Source organism: Pan troglodytes, chromosome 20, assembly GCF_028858775.2.
Source record: "Pan troglodytes isolate AG18354 chromosome 20, NHGRI_mPanTro3-v2.0_pri, whole genome shotgun sequence".
Classification (NCBI taxonomy): domain Eukaryota; kingdom Metazoa; phylum Chordata; class Mammalia; order Primates; family Hominidae; genus Pan; species Pan troglodytes.
The window spans coordinates 49394108-49410363 of NC_072418.2; the positions used below are offsets into that span (position 1 = coordinate 49394108).

General features: G+C 48.4%; 1 protein-coding gene and 1 pseudogene across 4 annotated transcripts in view; both read right to left on the reverse strand.

Moving 5' to 3' along the window:
* Positions 1 to 655: 655 nt before the first annotated feature.
* On the reverse strand, positions 656 to 6292 carry PNMA8A (PNMA family member 8A). 3 transcript variants are annotated; one of them, XM_054673997.2, is made up of 3 exons: positions 5415 to 6292; positions 3811 to 5192; positions 656 to 2734 (listed from the first exon to the last, which is right to left on the reverse strand). In XM_054673997.2, the coding sequence occupies exons 2-3, from the start codon at positions 5111 to 5113 to the stop codon at positions 2718 to 2720; spliced, it is 1320 nt and encodes a 439-aa protein (XP_054529972.1). In that variant the 5' UTR covers positions 5114 to 5192; positions 5415 to 6292; the 3' UTR covers positions 656 to 2717. The 3 variants fall into 3 exon arrangements, with proteins under 3 accessions (XP_054529972.1, XP_054529970.1, XP_054529971.1); XM_054673995.2 differs by having other exon boundaries at positions 3644 to 5192; positions 5415 to 6088; XM_054673996.2 differs by having other exon boundaries at positions 3740 to 5192; positions 5415 to 5641.
* Positions 6293 to 15027: 8735 nt separating this feature from the next.
* Positions 15028 to 16256, reverse strand: part of PPP5D1 (PPP5 tetratricopeptide repeat domain containing 1) — a 125227-nt pseudogene continuing 123998 nt past the window's right edge. The window contains exon 4 of the transcript XR_010153905.1: positions 15028 to 15509. The product of XR_010153905.1 is annotated as a PPP5 tetratricopeptide repeat domain containing 1, transcript variant X3 (transcript). The remainder of the gene's footprint in view (positions 15510 to 16256) is intronic.

A 16256-nucleotide genomic window follows, 5' to 3' on the forward strand; every position in this document is an offset into this window, starting at 1 on the left:
CCTGAATCAGCAGGTAGAGCCACGAAATGGTACCTTGAACAGATTCCAAGTGACTGATGTAGTGGCCACCCTGGTTCAGGAGTTCCTGGGGAGGGGCAGGGGAGGGCCAGAAGAAAACTATATTTTTAGCTAAAAGACCTCAGCTTCTGGCTTGGCGTGGTGGCTTACACCTGTAATCCCAACGCTTTGGGAGGCCGAGGTGGGCAGATCACTTGAGCCCAGGAGGTAGAGGCTGCAGTGGGCTGAGATTGTGTCACTGCACTCCCACCTGGGTGACAGAGCGAAACTCCATCTCAAAAAAAAAAAAAAAAAAAGACCTTGGCTTCTGTGTGAGGGAATAGGAAGGGAGGGAAAGGTTTTCATTTTCCACCTGTTTATAAAACAATAAACTGGTACTTTGAGGTAATTTGCATCACCAGATACCTATTCTAGAAACCCCAAGATCTGTGGGACATCCTTCCACATCAGTGGAAAGCCATTCGCCAAGAGGACAAACGGCTTCTTCTCTCATGGATCATTAACAATTCTCAAAGCTTGAACCCATATCTGATAACCAGTCACATCTGGCTGGGGGCACTGTTTGAGGAAAGAGGAACCCTTTCCTCAAATTTAATAGTCCATGCAATCCTCACCTACAAGAGACTTAACAGGACACTTAATTTGCTAAACTTTATTTTATACATACACGTTTACATTTACTAGTCATGGTGTCAACTTGTTAACACAACGAAGCCCTAATGGACCCGTTTTGAAATTAGAAGCTGGACAGTTACAGGCTTTGGTCTCTTCAAGAACCCAATTCACCCCTGGGTTTCGCTTGGCACACACCCCAGGAGAACGTCGATGCACACAGCTGTGCAGCTGCAAACGGAAACCACTCTCTTTTCTCTCCTATTTTTCAGTCAGACTCACTCAGGATTTTGAAATGAATCATCACGAGAAATTTGTTTTAAAGTTGAATCACTGAGAACATCTAACAACTGTTCACATTCTTTATCACAAAAACTGAAGTCAGAAAAGACGCCCTGAAAACTTGCAAGGGCTAATACTCTATGATAGAATATTACTACTGTTCACCATGTTAATACATTTACTTACTACCATACACCTGAACAGTCACGGCAGAACAAGAGCATGTGAATGACGAAAGGAAACTTGCTTTCAGGGTGTCAGATTATAGAACATGCACAGGAATTTCTTCCACTTCTAACCTTGCTCATCAGTCACATTTACAAGAAACTCAATTTTAAGCAAAGAGATGCCTGAAATAACTAAGACGTGTACAAAAACAAGTTAACCTATGAACACAAGGTAATATTCTGATAGTCTTCGATGTGACTTCCAACATATCTGAGTAGTCACTTTTCAGTTTTTTAAACACGTGAGAAAAATAGATTCGGATTACATCTTTGTGGACGGCTACGATACAGTTTGGAAACCATTATCTCAGGGACCCTGCTCTCTCCTCTACACATGCGCACGCAAACACACACACACACACACACAATCACACATGGTGGTCTGGTCTAATACAGTGTGTCTGAATTCAGAGGGCAGACATTAACAGCCAAGTTTTGATTTTTTTTTTGAGAGAGAGTCTCACTCTGCTGCCCAGGCTGGAGTGCCGTGGCACAATCTCGGCTCATTGCAACCTCTGCCTCCTGGATTCAAGCAATTCATCTGCCTCAGCCTCCTGAGTAGCTGGGATTACAGGCGCGCGCCACCACACCCAGCTAATTTTTGTAGAGATGGGGTTTCACCATGTTGGTCAAGCTGGTCTTAAACTCCTGACCTCGTGATCGACCTGCCTCGGCCTCCCAAAGTGCTGGGATTACAGGCGTGAGCCACCGCGCCCGGCCAACAACCAAGTTTTAAAAGATTTTTTTCCCGTCTTACTATAATGTGAGTAGTGACCTGCTGCTGCAAAGATGGTGACAGTTTGGTGCAAAGATGGTGACAGTTGGGTAGATGGATGGAATTAGAGCTGGGGACCTAGGAATGCCTGCGTCTTTCCCTATAATCACCCCCCTTCCCCACACGATTCCTGAGAGGGCTCATCCCAAATGGGAATCAAAGTGCCATTTTTACTAACAGACTCTAAAACTCAAAGACTTTGAGGTCTAGGCAGACATTCTTTTTCCCTAAAACTAACTCTTGGGACCTCCTGGCTAGATAACTGGAGGATGGAAGCTGGAGACTGAAGGAGCAATGAAACCAGGTTTGCAGCGAAGGTCCTGGCTTAACTTACCCCGCTGGTTACACGAGAGGAAGGCGGGAGGGAGAATATGGCAGGGCCACCCAGCTCTTCCAAATGCCAGGGCCTGCAGAGGTCGCTGACCATTCCGAGGAGGGAGCGAGGCGTGGGGGAGAAAAGCTGAACATGGATGAGTGTTAACAGTGACCCTGCTCATGCATAAAGGGGAATGAATGTTCTAGAATTTTCCCAATCCTCTTACCAACTCTCCTGCCTCCGAAGAGAAGGTGAGTAGAGAAGGCGGTGAAACGGCAGGCCTGGTAGAGAAAAGGGCATAGAGATCCACCTCCCTTCCCCAACTCCCTCCCACCCAAGACCTCACCTATCGTTTACCTCAGAGCCAGATCTCTATCAACAGCGGCCCTAAGAGAGTCCAAAGTCTTATTCAGTGACAAGAGAAAACTTGGTTGACTTGGAACTTCTTCCTTGTTCTTTCAACTCCTCAGTATGGGTGGTCCCCAGATCAAACCTTTCTGGATTCTGCAAATAAATGAGAGAACAGATCAAGAAGGGAAGCAGAGAGGTGTCATTAGGAAATGCATTACTTCCAAGAAATTTCTGGGTCCCTGAACATTTCTATTCCCCAGCCAGGTCTCTAGAAAACTTCACCCTTAAAGCCACATACCCTGCAAACAACGTAACTCCAAATATTAATATTTTTGGGGGGGAGGGGGGAAACAGGGTTTCACTCTATCGCCCAGGCTGGAGTGCAGCAGTGTGATCTTGGCTCCCTGCAACCTCCACCTCCCAGGTTCAAGCAATTCTCATGCCTTGGCCTCCCCAGTAGCTGGGATTACAGGCACAAACCACCATGCCCAGCTAATTTTTGTATTTTTAGTAGAGATGGGGTTTCACCATGTTGGCCAGGCTGGTCTCGAACTCCTGACTTCAGGTGATCTGTCTGCCTTGGCCTCCCAAATCATTAAATTCTTTTTTTTTTTTTTTTTGGAGACAAGAGTCTCACTCTTGTCACCCAGGCTGGAGGGCAGTGGCACAATCTAGGCTCACTGCAACCTCCACCTCCCAGGTTCAAGAGATTCTCCTGCCTCAGCCTCCCGAGTAGCTGGGATTACAGGTATGTGGCACCACACCCGGCTAATTTTTTGTATTTTTAGTAGAGACGGGGTTTCACCATGTTGGCCAGGCTGGTCTTGAACTCCTGACCTCAGGCGATCTGCCCACCTTGGCTTCCCAAAGTGCTGGGATTACAGGCGTGAGCCACCAAGCCTGGGCCCAAACCATTAAATTCTCATCAAGGAAGATGGGTCAGATGGAGTGGCAAATGACCACAGCGACACTCATCGTGGGTTTCCTCTGCCACCTCCTGCCCACCAGATGTCTCCAGCATCGGCCTTCAGGGGCTCCTGGAAGGGCGGTCTGGGCTCTTACCCTCCTCAACTGGTGTGTCATCCACCTCCTGCCATGCACCAGGGTCCTCCTCATCACCCGCTTGACCCACCACCTCCTTGGGCTCCTCTGCCCCACCTGCCACTCCTGCTCCTCCTGCCTCATCCACTTGCTGGCACGAGCCCAGTCACTTCTGCTGTCATTCTCACCATTGGTGGCACGCCGAGGAGAGCCTTCTGGCTTGGCCTTCGGACCCCTAGAGGTTGAGGCTGTTGCCTCGGCAGGCTGCTGGCCCCGAGGGGCCTTCTGAACTGATGCCTCCCTTCTTGAGCCTGTCCCTTTCTTTGGCATCACCGGCTTCTTCCTGCCATCTTCTGAGTCAACCAAGACGTAAGAGACAGGGCCCAAGCTCACCTTCTTCTTCTTCCTCATGGGAGCGGGGTTCTTGGCAGACACCCAGGCCATGGCCTTCTTCTTTGGCGGGCTTTCATGGCCACCATCTTGGTCTGACTCAGAGGCGCCTCCTGGGCTCTCGGCTTCTGCCCGGGCATCCTGAGGTGGCTCTCTGGGACCCTTCCAGGCACATTTCGCCATGGGCTTCTTCAAAGCCAACTCCTCCTGCTTCACACAGGGCTTTCTGCTGCCCTTGATCGGCTCTGAGATCGCCATGCTTTCAGCATCACCCACCTCAGGATCCTCCAAGTTAGCTGTGCTGTTGGAATTGATGCCTTTGGGTTTTTTCCAGGGCACTGCTTCCTGCCTGGAGTTCTTCTTCTGCTTCTTTCTCCTGGAGCGAGACTTAGCTCCAGCCCTGCGAACCAAAGGTTTGGTAGGGTCATGCTGGTCTTCCGTGGCATTCCAGTTGTTGGGGGTCTCTGCCTTTAAGGCAGAACCCACCTCTGCTGCAAGCCCCGGTTCTTTCTTCACCTTCCTCCCTGCTGCTAAAGCCCAGGCTGCCATCTCCTCGAATTCAGCGGCCTCCTGGGCCCTGGCTTCCTCTCGGCTGCGGATCTCGGCATCCATGCAGAAGATGATCTGCACCACTGCTCCCAGAAGCACCCCCAGAGCTTCTGCCCAGTTCTCTGGGGGCTGATGCTGGTTCTGGGACAGGGTGGGGTGGTTGAGCTGGAGCAGGCGGACCACATCCTCCCAGGTGCGCCCCTCGGCATCCAGGAATTCATTCAGATTTTTTAAAAACTCAGCATCCTGGGTAGGGTCTCTACAGACCACTCTCCAGACACCACCCCTTCCTGGGAATTCACGGGGGATGGTGCTCAGATTCACACCTTCACCAACCTCAATGAGGGCAGCTTTAACATTCTCTTCCCTCACAAAAATCTTGTTGAGCACGCGGTACGGGCCCAGTGGGGAGAGGACCCCATTCAAGGTCTCCTCAATTTCTGCCTGCCCACAGTCCTCTGGGATGCCTGTGACCAATAAGGACCTGTGGATGTCCACTTCCATTCCCCTGCACCAATCCTCCAGAAGGTTCATCGCCATGGTCTTGGACATTTAGCGGCTCTGACCCTACTACGTGTAGTAAATAGTCTATCAGGTGGACGTGGGCTGCAGCGGTCTCCAAACAGTAATCCTGCAAGGTGACAAGGGAGCGAGGTCAGGTTCCCAGGAAAATGACCAAGCTCACAGATCCTAGCTGTCCCCTCCGCGGCTGGCCTGCAGGAGACCTGGCGCTTTCCCAACACCCTCCTCCCCAACCCAGGCCCCGGTGCTCATACGTGTCCCTGAATCTGCAGCAAAAGGCCCTCGGACCCTCCCCCGGGCCTGACGCTCCGCCTGCCCAGCCGGGACTTACTTGGCAGACCAGCCTCCGACCGCCCAGCCAGGCCAAGGAGACGCAGCGGAATGCAGCCGTTTCCCACTCGCTGGCTCCGGCTACCCCGGCGCCGCTGCTAGAGGCAGAAAGGGCCAAGAAGGCGCCGTCCGCCCCCGCTCCGGCCCAGGCGGGTCACGCGGCGTCCAGGCTCGATGCTGTTAGCTGCAAGAAGCCGAGGTTGGCGTCGCAGCGCGCGCCTGCGCACTGGCTCCCGCACCGCCGCTCGGGGGTCTTGGGCTGCGCAGGTGCCGACGTCTCCATGGCAACCGGGCGTGGGTTGCTAGGGCTGAGCCCGGCCGGCGCGCCGGCGCTGCAATTGGACCTAGGGAGCCGGGTGCAAGAGTGGCCTGTTCAGGTCGCAGAGCAAGGGGGTCTGGATACACTCCGGTGGCTCCTCCACGGAGGCCCTCTTTCAGCCCAAGTGGGCCTCGCGAACGGGGGTTAGGTCGATGAGAAGCGCCAACACTTATGGCTGCACCCACTGACTCTATTATCCTCTGCCCCACCTGTTGGAGTCACCCAACGCAACTCTCGGGAGACACTAGAAATCAAGAAAGGAGGAAAACGAGGCTTTAATCTTCTTGGGTTCCTCCAACAACAGGTGCAGTTCCTGTTGGGCTTGTAGCCTTCTCTACTACAAACTGCTGGGTTCTTCCAGGAATTTCCAGAAACTTCTAGAAATTTCTTAGTCTCCTCCCCGACCCCTTCTAGCATGAGGATAATGCCTCGCCTTTTCTTGTTTCCTCAACGTGATTCAGGGCAGGTTCTTGGCATCCTCCAGGCAGGGGACAATGTTACAGCTCAGTGACTGCCCCTACAGAGAAGTGTTAGTCCAAACTGCAACCATTTTATAAGCCCCCGACTATTTTGCAGATCTTGGTCAAAGTGAAATATTCCACGGGGGTTCGGGCCAATGAGAAACATCCTGCCTAATCACCTGACCACAAGGCGGACAAAGGCCCAGCTAAAGAAACATTATCATACCCTATCGTGCAAAGGCCCAACTGAAGAAACATCCCTATCATATTCTGCTGGGAGAAAGTGCAGAGAACACCACATTCCACCAGAACAAGGGCCAGAACCGCCTCATCATGGAACCATCTTATCAATATCCTGCTGGGCAGCAAACCATACTGCTCAGACCCCTCCCACCCATAACTATAAGTACCCCCAGCTTATAAGCAGTGGTGGGCTCTGGCATTAGGCTGGTTACCCACTTCCACAGGTGTCTGCAGTATACCTGAGTTGCTGTTGAGCCGCCTTCTGTCTGTGTGTCTTTAACCCTCACCTTCCCTCCAAAACCTAACAAGGAGGGCTACCCTCTAGGCAGTGTGCTGAGAATAGCACCTCGGGGCAAGGCTGCAGTCACATTTATACCCACTTTTAATGACGTGCTAATTAAGGGGTGGGTTTTCAGAATTAGCAAATTGGCAGTAACTTATGGGTGTTGCCATGGCAATGGTAAACTGTCATGGTGCTGGCAGGCATGTCTTATGGAGAGAGGCTTTCGGTGCCTTTTCTAGGTTTTGGCCAGTCTTCAATGTGGTCCTCAGTGGAGTCCCCTGGGCCTCCTACCTCAACCTTGCTGCCCATGAGCAAGAACTTTGTTAATAGTTTATTAATGCCCAGCGCTGTGGCTCACGCATGTAATCCCAACACTTTGGGAGGCTGAGGAGGGCGGATCACTTGAGCTGGGGAGTTCGAGACCATCCTGGGCAACATGGCAAAACCCCGTCCCTACCAAAAACGCAAAAAATTAGCCAGGTGTGATAGCGGTCACCTGTGGTCTCAGCTATTCGGGAGGCTGAGGTGGGAGGATTGCTTGAACCCAGGAGACCCTGTCTCAAAAAAAATAAACTAATTAAGCACTCCTATGAGACTCGGTTGGACTGGCCATCTGTTTTTTTTTTTTTTTTTTTTTTTTTTGCCAGTCCCTCACTGATCCACCTACCAATGTCCCTTCCTGGCTGTGTGATCTTAGAGAAATAATTTGACCCCGCTGAGCTTAGCTTATTTCTTTTCTCTGTAATAGGAATTCTAATAAAAAATCTTCCTGATTTGGAAGTTTTGAAGATTTGGGGGGATCTCATCTGAAAGATGCATGGAAGTACAATTTGGGCCTTGGTATTCAACCAAAATCTGTTCTTTGGGTTCATTTTTGAAACTGACATTTGCAAGGCCAAATAGCCAAATGTTCATTTCACTGTCATCTCTGGCATTCCTAAATTTGGACATCATCAATACTTGTGTGATTGCCCAAGTTTCCATCATATTTTGTGCTAAAAAGTTGTGTCATTCAAATCGTTAACCTCTGATTATTCACATAATTCACACCTGAATATTCCAATAAACACTCTAGCTATGATTAAAGTCTTTAAATCTCATGTGCTTTATATGTTGAAATTCTACGTATCAGTGGAAGAATGAGTGTATATTTTTAGGCAGTGGTTTAAAAACATAGCCATAAATTCTCCGACACTTCTATTGAGAAGTGACGATCTGTGTCCCCTCCTCCTGAATCTGAGCAGACTTGTGACTACTTTAACCAATGGAGTTTAGTGGAAAGGAAGCTATGTGGTTTCTCAGACTATGTTACAGAAGGGCACGCAGCTTCTTCCTCATTCACTGGAACACTTTTTTTTTTTTTTCTTTTTTGAGACAGAGTCTCGCTCTGTCGCCCAGGCTGGAGTGCAGTGGCGCGATCTCGGCTCACTGCAAGCCCCACCTCCCGGGTTCACAGCATTCCAGGTTGGGAAGAACAATGAACAGTTTTTCTGAGAGATGGCTAATCACAATCCCCCATGGGCACAATGACCTCTTTCTGCATGTAGCCCCCTCCAGCATACCCCTATGAAACTTACAGTCCCTGCCTTTTTGCAGACAGCCCCCTTCTCTGCTGTGCTGCCCATTGCAAACGTGCAATGTATTTTCATATCTTCTCTAATAAATCTGCCTTTCTTTACCTACAACTGTCTTGGTAAATACCTTTACTGCCCACAACACCCTCCGCACCTAGTCATACCCGTGACAGTTGGGGGTGACTCAAATGACTGAGAGCTAGAATCATCTGGGAGTTTCTTCACTCACATGTCTGGTGCCTGGGCTGAAATCCTTTGAAAGCTGGTCTCAGCTGGGAAATGTTGATGGAAGCACTGATGTGGCTTGGGCTTCCTCACAGCATGAAAACCAGAGGGTAGATCGTTGAACTTCTTATTTGGAAGCTCAAGGATGCAAGAACAAGAGTGTTCCGGTGAGGCTGGGCACGGTGGCTCATGTCTGTAATCCCACCCTTTGGGAGGTTGAGGCGGGCGGATCACGACGTCAGGAGATCGAGACCATCCTGGCTAATATGGTGAACCCCCGTCTCTACTAAAAATACAAAAAAATTAGCCGGGCCTGGTGGCAAGCTCCTGTAATCGCAGCTACTCGGGAGGCTGAGGCAGGAGAATGGCCTGGCCAACATGGTGAGCCGAGGCTGCACCATGGCATTCCAGCCTGGGGGACAAGAGCGAGACTTCATCTCAAAAAAAGAAAGAGAGGCCGGCGCGGGCTCACGCCTGTAATCCCAGCACTTTGGGAGGCCAAGGCGGGCGGATCATGGGTCAGGAGATCGAGACCATCCTGGCTAACACAGCGAAACCCTGTCTCTACTAAAAATACAACAACAACAAAAATTAGCCGGGTGTGGTGGCGGGCGCCTGTAGTCCCAGCTACTCAGGAGGCTGAGGCAGGAGAATGGCGTGAACTCGGGATGCAGAGCTTGCAGTGAGCCGAGATCACGCCACTGCGCTCCAGCCTGGGCGACAGAGCAAGACTCCGTCTCAAAAAAAAAAAAAAAAAAAAAAGTTACTCTAGAGAAGTATTTGGGACCCCCATGGGAATGAGATGCGTCTACCACTGTAACAGGAGGGACCTCTGCATCCAGGACATCTGGGTCCAGGAACGCTAGTAGGAGTGAAGGTAGGAAAATGAAGACGGGCTGGGCACGATGGCTCACGCCTGTAATCCCAGCACTGTGGGAGGCCAAGGCAGGCGGCTCACCTGAGATCAGGGGTTCAAGACCAGCCTGACCAACATGGAGAAACCCTGTCTCTACTACTAATACAAAAATTAGCCGGGCATAGTGGTGCATGCCTGTAATCCCAGGTACTTGGGAGGCTGAGGCAGGAGAATCGCTTGAACCCAGGAGGCGGAGGTTGCGGTGAGCTGAGATTGTGCCATTGCACTCCAGCCTGGGCAACAAGAGTGAAACTCCGTCTCACAAACAAACAAAAAAAAGTAAATTATTTTTTGAAAAATAAATATAGGTTAAAACAGTGAATTTTATGTTATGTGTATTTTACTACAAAAGTGAACAAATAATGCGTTACAGAATGGAGAGATGGGGGCAAGGGAGGGAGAGAGATGCCTTCAGCTTTGCCTCAAAAGCCAGGTTTCAGCTTTCTGCAGAGCCAATATTCCTAACAGTCCTGGCTGCCCCTTGAGGAATGCCACCCAACCCCAGTGCATGCACACAGAATCAAAGTTCTGGAACTTTCTCTTCAAAGAGAAAACAAAACATCTCAGTGTGTTTGAAAATTCTGCTAAGGATTTGTCAGACCAAAAAAAATAATAATAATAATAAAAAAATAAAAGAAGAAGAAGAAAATCGTCAATCTAGACAGGATAAAAAGTAAATTTATACCAGCAGTGGATTGTAAAACATCATAACTAAAATGAAATGGAATGGATGTTTGCTGAATCTCAGAGGCTTGTGCTATGTTTGCCAAGTAGTTTTACAAATGCGGGAGCTTGTTTGTGATCCAGGCTGCAGACAAAGTTGCTGCAGTGGAAACTGAGTCACACAGTGACTCAGAATTAGACACTGTCTGTTTTTTCTTCTCTCTTTTTCAGTTATTTATTTTGGCATGCAAGGGAATGATAGACACTGAGTTTTGATAAATATTGGATTTTTAAATGCAATAATCCTCAAAGTGACTATCTCTGGGGAGAAGAAGAGGGCAAGTCATATGGTAGGTAGGACACGGCCTATTTAAACAATAATTTTGTTTAAAGATGTGTAAATAAATTTAGCATAGTATTAAGATTTGATAAAGAATGGCAAGGGATACATAAGGGTTAATTATAGAAATCTCTTTTTTTTTTTTTTTTCTGAGACAGAGTCTTACTCTGTCCCCCAGGCTGGAGTGCAGTGGCGCACTCAGCCTCCACCTCCTGGGTTCAAGCGATTCTCCTACCTTAGCCTCCTGAGTAGCCGTGATTACAGGCACGTGCCACCATGCTGAGTTAATTTTTGTATTTTTAGTAGAGAAGGGGTTTCCCCATGTTGCCCAGGCTGGTCTCAAACTGCTGACCTCAAGTGATCCGCCTGCCTCGGCCTCCCAAAGTGCTGGGATTACAGACATGAGCTACTGAGTCCAGCCAATAATGCTAAAAAAAAAAAAAAAAAAAAAAAAAAAAAAAAAAAAAAAAAAGGTGTAAATAAATTTAGCATGGTATTAAGATTTGATAAAGAATGGCAGGGGATGCATGAGGATTAGTTATATAAATATCAATTTTTTTTTTTCGAGACTGAGTCTCACTTTGTCACCCAGGCTGGAGTGCAGTGGTACGACCTCGGCTCACTGCAGCCTCTGCCTCCCGGGTTCAAGCAGTTCTCCTGCCTCAACCTCTCAAGTAGCTGGGATTACAGGGACCCGCCACTATGCCTGGCAAATTTTTGTACTTTGTTTTGTTTTGAGACGGAGTTTCGCTCTGTCACCCAGGCTGGGTTGCAGTGGCGCGATCTCGGCTCACTGTAAGCTCCACCTCCCGGGTTCACGCCATTCTCCTGCCTCAGCCTCCCAAATAGCTGAGACTACAGGTGCCCGCCACCACGCCCGGCTAATTTTTTGTATTTTTAGTAGAGATGAGGTTTCACCATGTTAGCCAGGATGGTCTCGATCTGACCCCGTGATCCGCCCGCCTCGGCCTCCCAAAGTGCTAGGATTACAGGCATGAGCCACCACAACCAGCTTTTTTTCTTCTTGAGACAGGATCTTGCTCTGTCTCCCAGGCTACAGTGCAGTGGCAGGATCACAACTCACTACAGACTCAACCTCCTGGGCACAAGCGAGCCTCCTGCCTCAGCCTCCTGAGTAGCTGGGACCACAGGCATGCACCACCACGCCCAGCTAATTTTTAAAATTTTTTTGTAGGGCCAGGGTCTCACTATGTTGGGTAAGATGGTCTCTAACTCCTGTCTCAGCCTCCCAAAGTTCTGGAATTATAGGCATGAGCCACTGTGCCCAGTCAATTCTCTATTCTTGACTTTGAGTTTGGAATATTCCACAATTTTTATTTTATTTTATTTTATTTTATTTTATTTTATTTTATGAGATGGGGTCTCACTCTGTCACCCAGGCTGGAGTGCAGTGGCTTAATCACAGCTCACCGCAGCCTTCATCTCCTGGGCTCAGGCAATCCTCTTGACTCAGCCTCCCAGGTAGCTGGGACTACAGGCATGTGCCACCACACCCGGCTAATTTTGCATCTTTAGTAGAGACAGGGTTTCTCCATGTTAGTCAGGCTGGTCTCGAACTCCCAACCTCAGGTGATCCACCCGCCTCAGCCTCCCAAAGTGCTGGGATGACAGGCATGAGCCACTACACCTGGTTTTTTTTGTTGTTGTTGTTGTTGTTTTTTGAGACAGAGTCTTGCTCTGTCTCCCAGGCTGGAGTGCAGTGGCGCACTGCAACCTCTGCCTCCCAGGTTCAAGCAATTCTCCTGCCTCAGCCTCTCAAGTAGCTGGGACTACAGGCGTGCACCACCACACCTGGCTAATTTTTGTACTTTTAGTAGAGATAGGGTTTCATCATGTTGGCCAGGCTGGTCTCAAACTCCTGAGCTCAAGTGATCCTCCTGCCTCGGCCTCCCAAAGTGCTGGGATTACAGGCATGAGCCATTTCATTGCATCTGGCCATGTTTTTGCCATTACTTTGAATGGCAAAAACTGCAATTAATTTTGCCTCAGCCTAAATATTATAAAGGTACAACTATGTGTGTATATGTGTGTGTGCGTGTGTGTGTGGAGTCAGCTGCCTGCCTGCTCTCCCATTAAAGAGCCACAGTGATTGCTAGCTGATTTAAAAATAGTTCAAGCACCCTTAACAGGAATCATTACAGTGGTTTCCATGACAACACGATGTGCTGTGGTTTCCAAGGCAACAACTGGCACTGTGGTTTCCATGACAAAGCATCCCTGCAGCCCCAACCCTCCCCTCCATCTCTGCACTTCCAGTTTAGGGTTCTCCTTCCATCCTCTTCCACTGTGTTTCACCTTTGGGTTTTTATTTTGCCCTGCTGTGTATTTTCAGTGAGAACCCACAGAGTTTCCATAAACACTGAACCCAAAGAAAGTCCAGGGGGCTCTGGGATCCCGCCTAGATGTTTCCTCCTGAGTCAGTTGCAACAACCCATGATGGTGGTTCTGTGACAACCTGGCTGGCTCTGTCCAATTTGTTCTGTGAGAGCCCCTTCTTGCTGCAGAGTTTCCTTTTTTAAATTATTTTTTTTCTTTTCTTTTCTTTTTAATTGAGGCAGAATCTTGCTCTGTCACTCAGGCTGGAGTGCAGTGGTGCGATCTCAGCGAGGATTACAGGTGCATGCCACCATGCCCGGCTAATTTTTGTATTTTTAGCAGAGACGGGGTTTCACCATGTTGACCAGGCTGGTCTCAAACTCCTGACCTCAGGTGATCTGCCCGCCTCGGCCTCCCAAAGTGCTGGGATTACAGGTGTGAGCTACCATGCCTGGCTTTATTTTCTATTATATTTACGTGTGTGTGTGTGTCTCCTAGGTCACAGCAAAATGTATTTCTTATCATGGATCATGATCAAACACGTGTGACAGCCACTGCCATAGGTTAATTACCGAGTCCCCTATGGATGGTTATGCAGGTCGTTCTCTATTTTCCGGTCTTTCAGATGAAGAGCTGAGAAGGGCTGGTGGCTGATGCCCTACAGACATCTATGTTGCTTGGATTCAGGTGTGACTTCTTAACTTGTTTGAAAATACGGCCGGGCGCGGTGGCTCACCCCTGTAATCCCAGCACTTTGGGAGGCTGAGGCGGGTGGATCACGAGGTCAGGAGATCGAAACCATCTTTGCTAACATGGTGAAACCCTGTCTCTACTAAAAAAAAAATACAAAAATGTAGCCGGATGTGGTGGTAGGTGCCTGTAGTCCCAGCTCTTCGGGAGGCTGAGGCAGGAGAATGGCGTGAACCCGGGAGGCGAAGCTTGCAGTGAGCCAAGATTGTGGCACTGCACTCCAGCTTGGGCAACGGAGTGAGACTCCGTCTCAAAAAAAATAAATAAATAAAATATGATGCTTTTCAAAAGTTACAGTGTCAGCTGGTTGCAGTGGCTCACGCCTGTAATCCCAGCACTTTGGGAGGCTGAGGCGGGCAGATCACTTGAGGTCAGGAGTTCGAGATTAGCCTGCCCAACATGGTGAAACCCCGTCTCTACTAAAAATGCAAAAATTAGCTAGGCATGGTGGCCCATGCATGTAATCCCAACTACTCAGGAGACTCAGACAGGAGAATCGTTTGAACCCGGGAGGTGGAGGTTGCAGTGAGCCGAGATCGCACCACTGTACTCCAGCCTGGCTGACAGAGCAAGACTCTGTCTCAAAAAATAAAATAAAATAAATGAAATAAAATAAAATAGCCCGAGACGGGAGGATTGCTTGAGGCCAGGAGTTCAAGGCTAGGCAACATAGGGAGACACCTGCCCTCCCACCAACCCTGTGTCTATTTGTAAGATAAAAAATTAAAAACAGCTGGGTGCAGTGGCTTATGCCTGTGATCCCAGCACTTTGGGGGGCCGAGGCGGGTGGATCACGAGGTCAAGAGATCGAGATCATCCTGGCCAACACGGTGAAACCCCGTCTCTACTAAAAATCCAAAAATTAGCCAGGCGTGGTGGCAGGCACCTGTAGTCCCAGCTACTCGGGAGGCTGAGGCAGGAGAATTGCTTGAACCTGGGATGTGGAGGTTGCAATGAGCCGAGATCGCGCCACTGCACTCCAGCCTGGTGACAGAGCGAGACTCCGTCTCAAAAAACAAACAAAACATTAAGAACATAAAGTCCAGTAGTTTTATGCCACAATCCTAGCAACTCTATCCTGGGTCGTTCTGAGTTAGCGCTCTCTCTCTCTCTGGAAATAACCAATAAAACCTTAGGATTATGCGGCGGGAGAAGAGATGTGTTCTCCTTTGAGCTGGGGCGGGAGGCGGGGGTGGTGGTCGGGTTACAGCCACAGCTGCAGGCCCTGAATTTCCTTCTGACAGAAAAAACGCCAGCAGCTGTCTCCACTCTCTACAGTGAGGGAACAACATTCCAAGTGAGGAATTGTGGCCAGGAAACCGAGAGGCCCCATGTCCTTTTTCTTTTCTTAATGTATTTTTTCTGAAACACACACACATACAGCAAAAACAATCCACCAATAGGACTGCATTCATGTAAGATTCAAACATAATCAATTCTACCGTGTGGAGAAATTCATAGTTTGTTAATAAGCATACATGTGTATAGAAAAGGCAGCATTTATCACAAAACAGGATGTTATTTATCCCTGGGGCAGGGAGGGATTTGAGATGGCCAGAGCACATGAGGGCTTCTGGGGGGACAATGATTTCTAGATCAGATGACAGTAACATAGGACTTGCTATGTAATTATTTGCCAAATTATATATTTGTGTTTAGGGCACGTTTCTGGAGGCATGTTACATATTCTACAATTGTAAAAAAATGTTTTTTTAAAAAACACAGCTACACATTCAGGGTTATAGCGGTGAAATAAATGTTATCACTATTTTTTTCTAGAATATTCTATGGCTGAAAACCTGAACGCAGCAGTAAAAGTACACGTTTTTAAAACAACTCATAAACCAAATGCACAAAACACAGTCAGGTGAAGTTTCTCTCATTTGTTACGGAGGTTGGTCGTATTTCTTCCTGGTGCCTGGAAGACGTCACGTGGTCCGAACACGGTCTTGGCTGGTGATGATTCCTGATTTTTGTCTGAAATCCTTGGCCAAAGAAAAGAAAGAACAAATGAGTCTCTTTATTTTTTTTTTAAAGAAGGTTTGTATCATATTTCTCGAATTCTAAATGTATCTTTATGTTTGACAAAAGTTATAAATATCTACTTGAAGAGGTAACACAGGAGAAAAACTGGCAAGCCATATTTAATAAACGTAATGAAGAGTTTACATTGTGTTATGTGGAGCGAGATCATATTCTCTTGTTATGGGCGGAATCTTATCGTCTTGTGGGCTTGGAAGATGTCACACAAAGGAAATAAGAATCACATACATTTACAGACAGGCCTGGCCAACATGGTGAAACCCCATCGCTACTGAAAATACAAAATTAGCCTGGTGTGGTGGCGGGTGCTTGTAATCCCAGCTACTTGGGAGACTGAGGCAGGAGAAACACTTGAACCCAGAAGGCGGAGGTTGCAGTGAGCCGAGATTGCACCACTGCACTCCAGCCTGAGCGACAGAGTGAGACTCTGTCTCAAAAAAACAAAAACAGAACAAAAAGAAAAAAAGAATTACATAAATTTAAGCCCTAAATGCAAGGAAATAGGTTAGGTAGGACATTAGGACCGAGGGGTCACCCTAATTAGGAACAGAAACGTATGATCCAAGAGTAGAGAGATTTTTTGCCAACCGAAACAAGATTTCTGCAGGAATGAGGCCATCTTTCAGGGCCACCCACTCACCCTGGGGAAAAGTTTTTAGCTTAGAGGTTGAAGAGAAAAATGAATCATT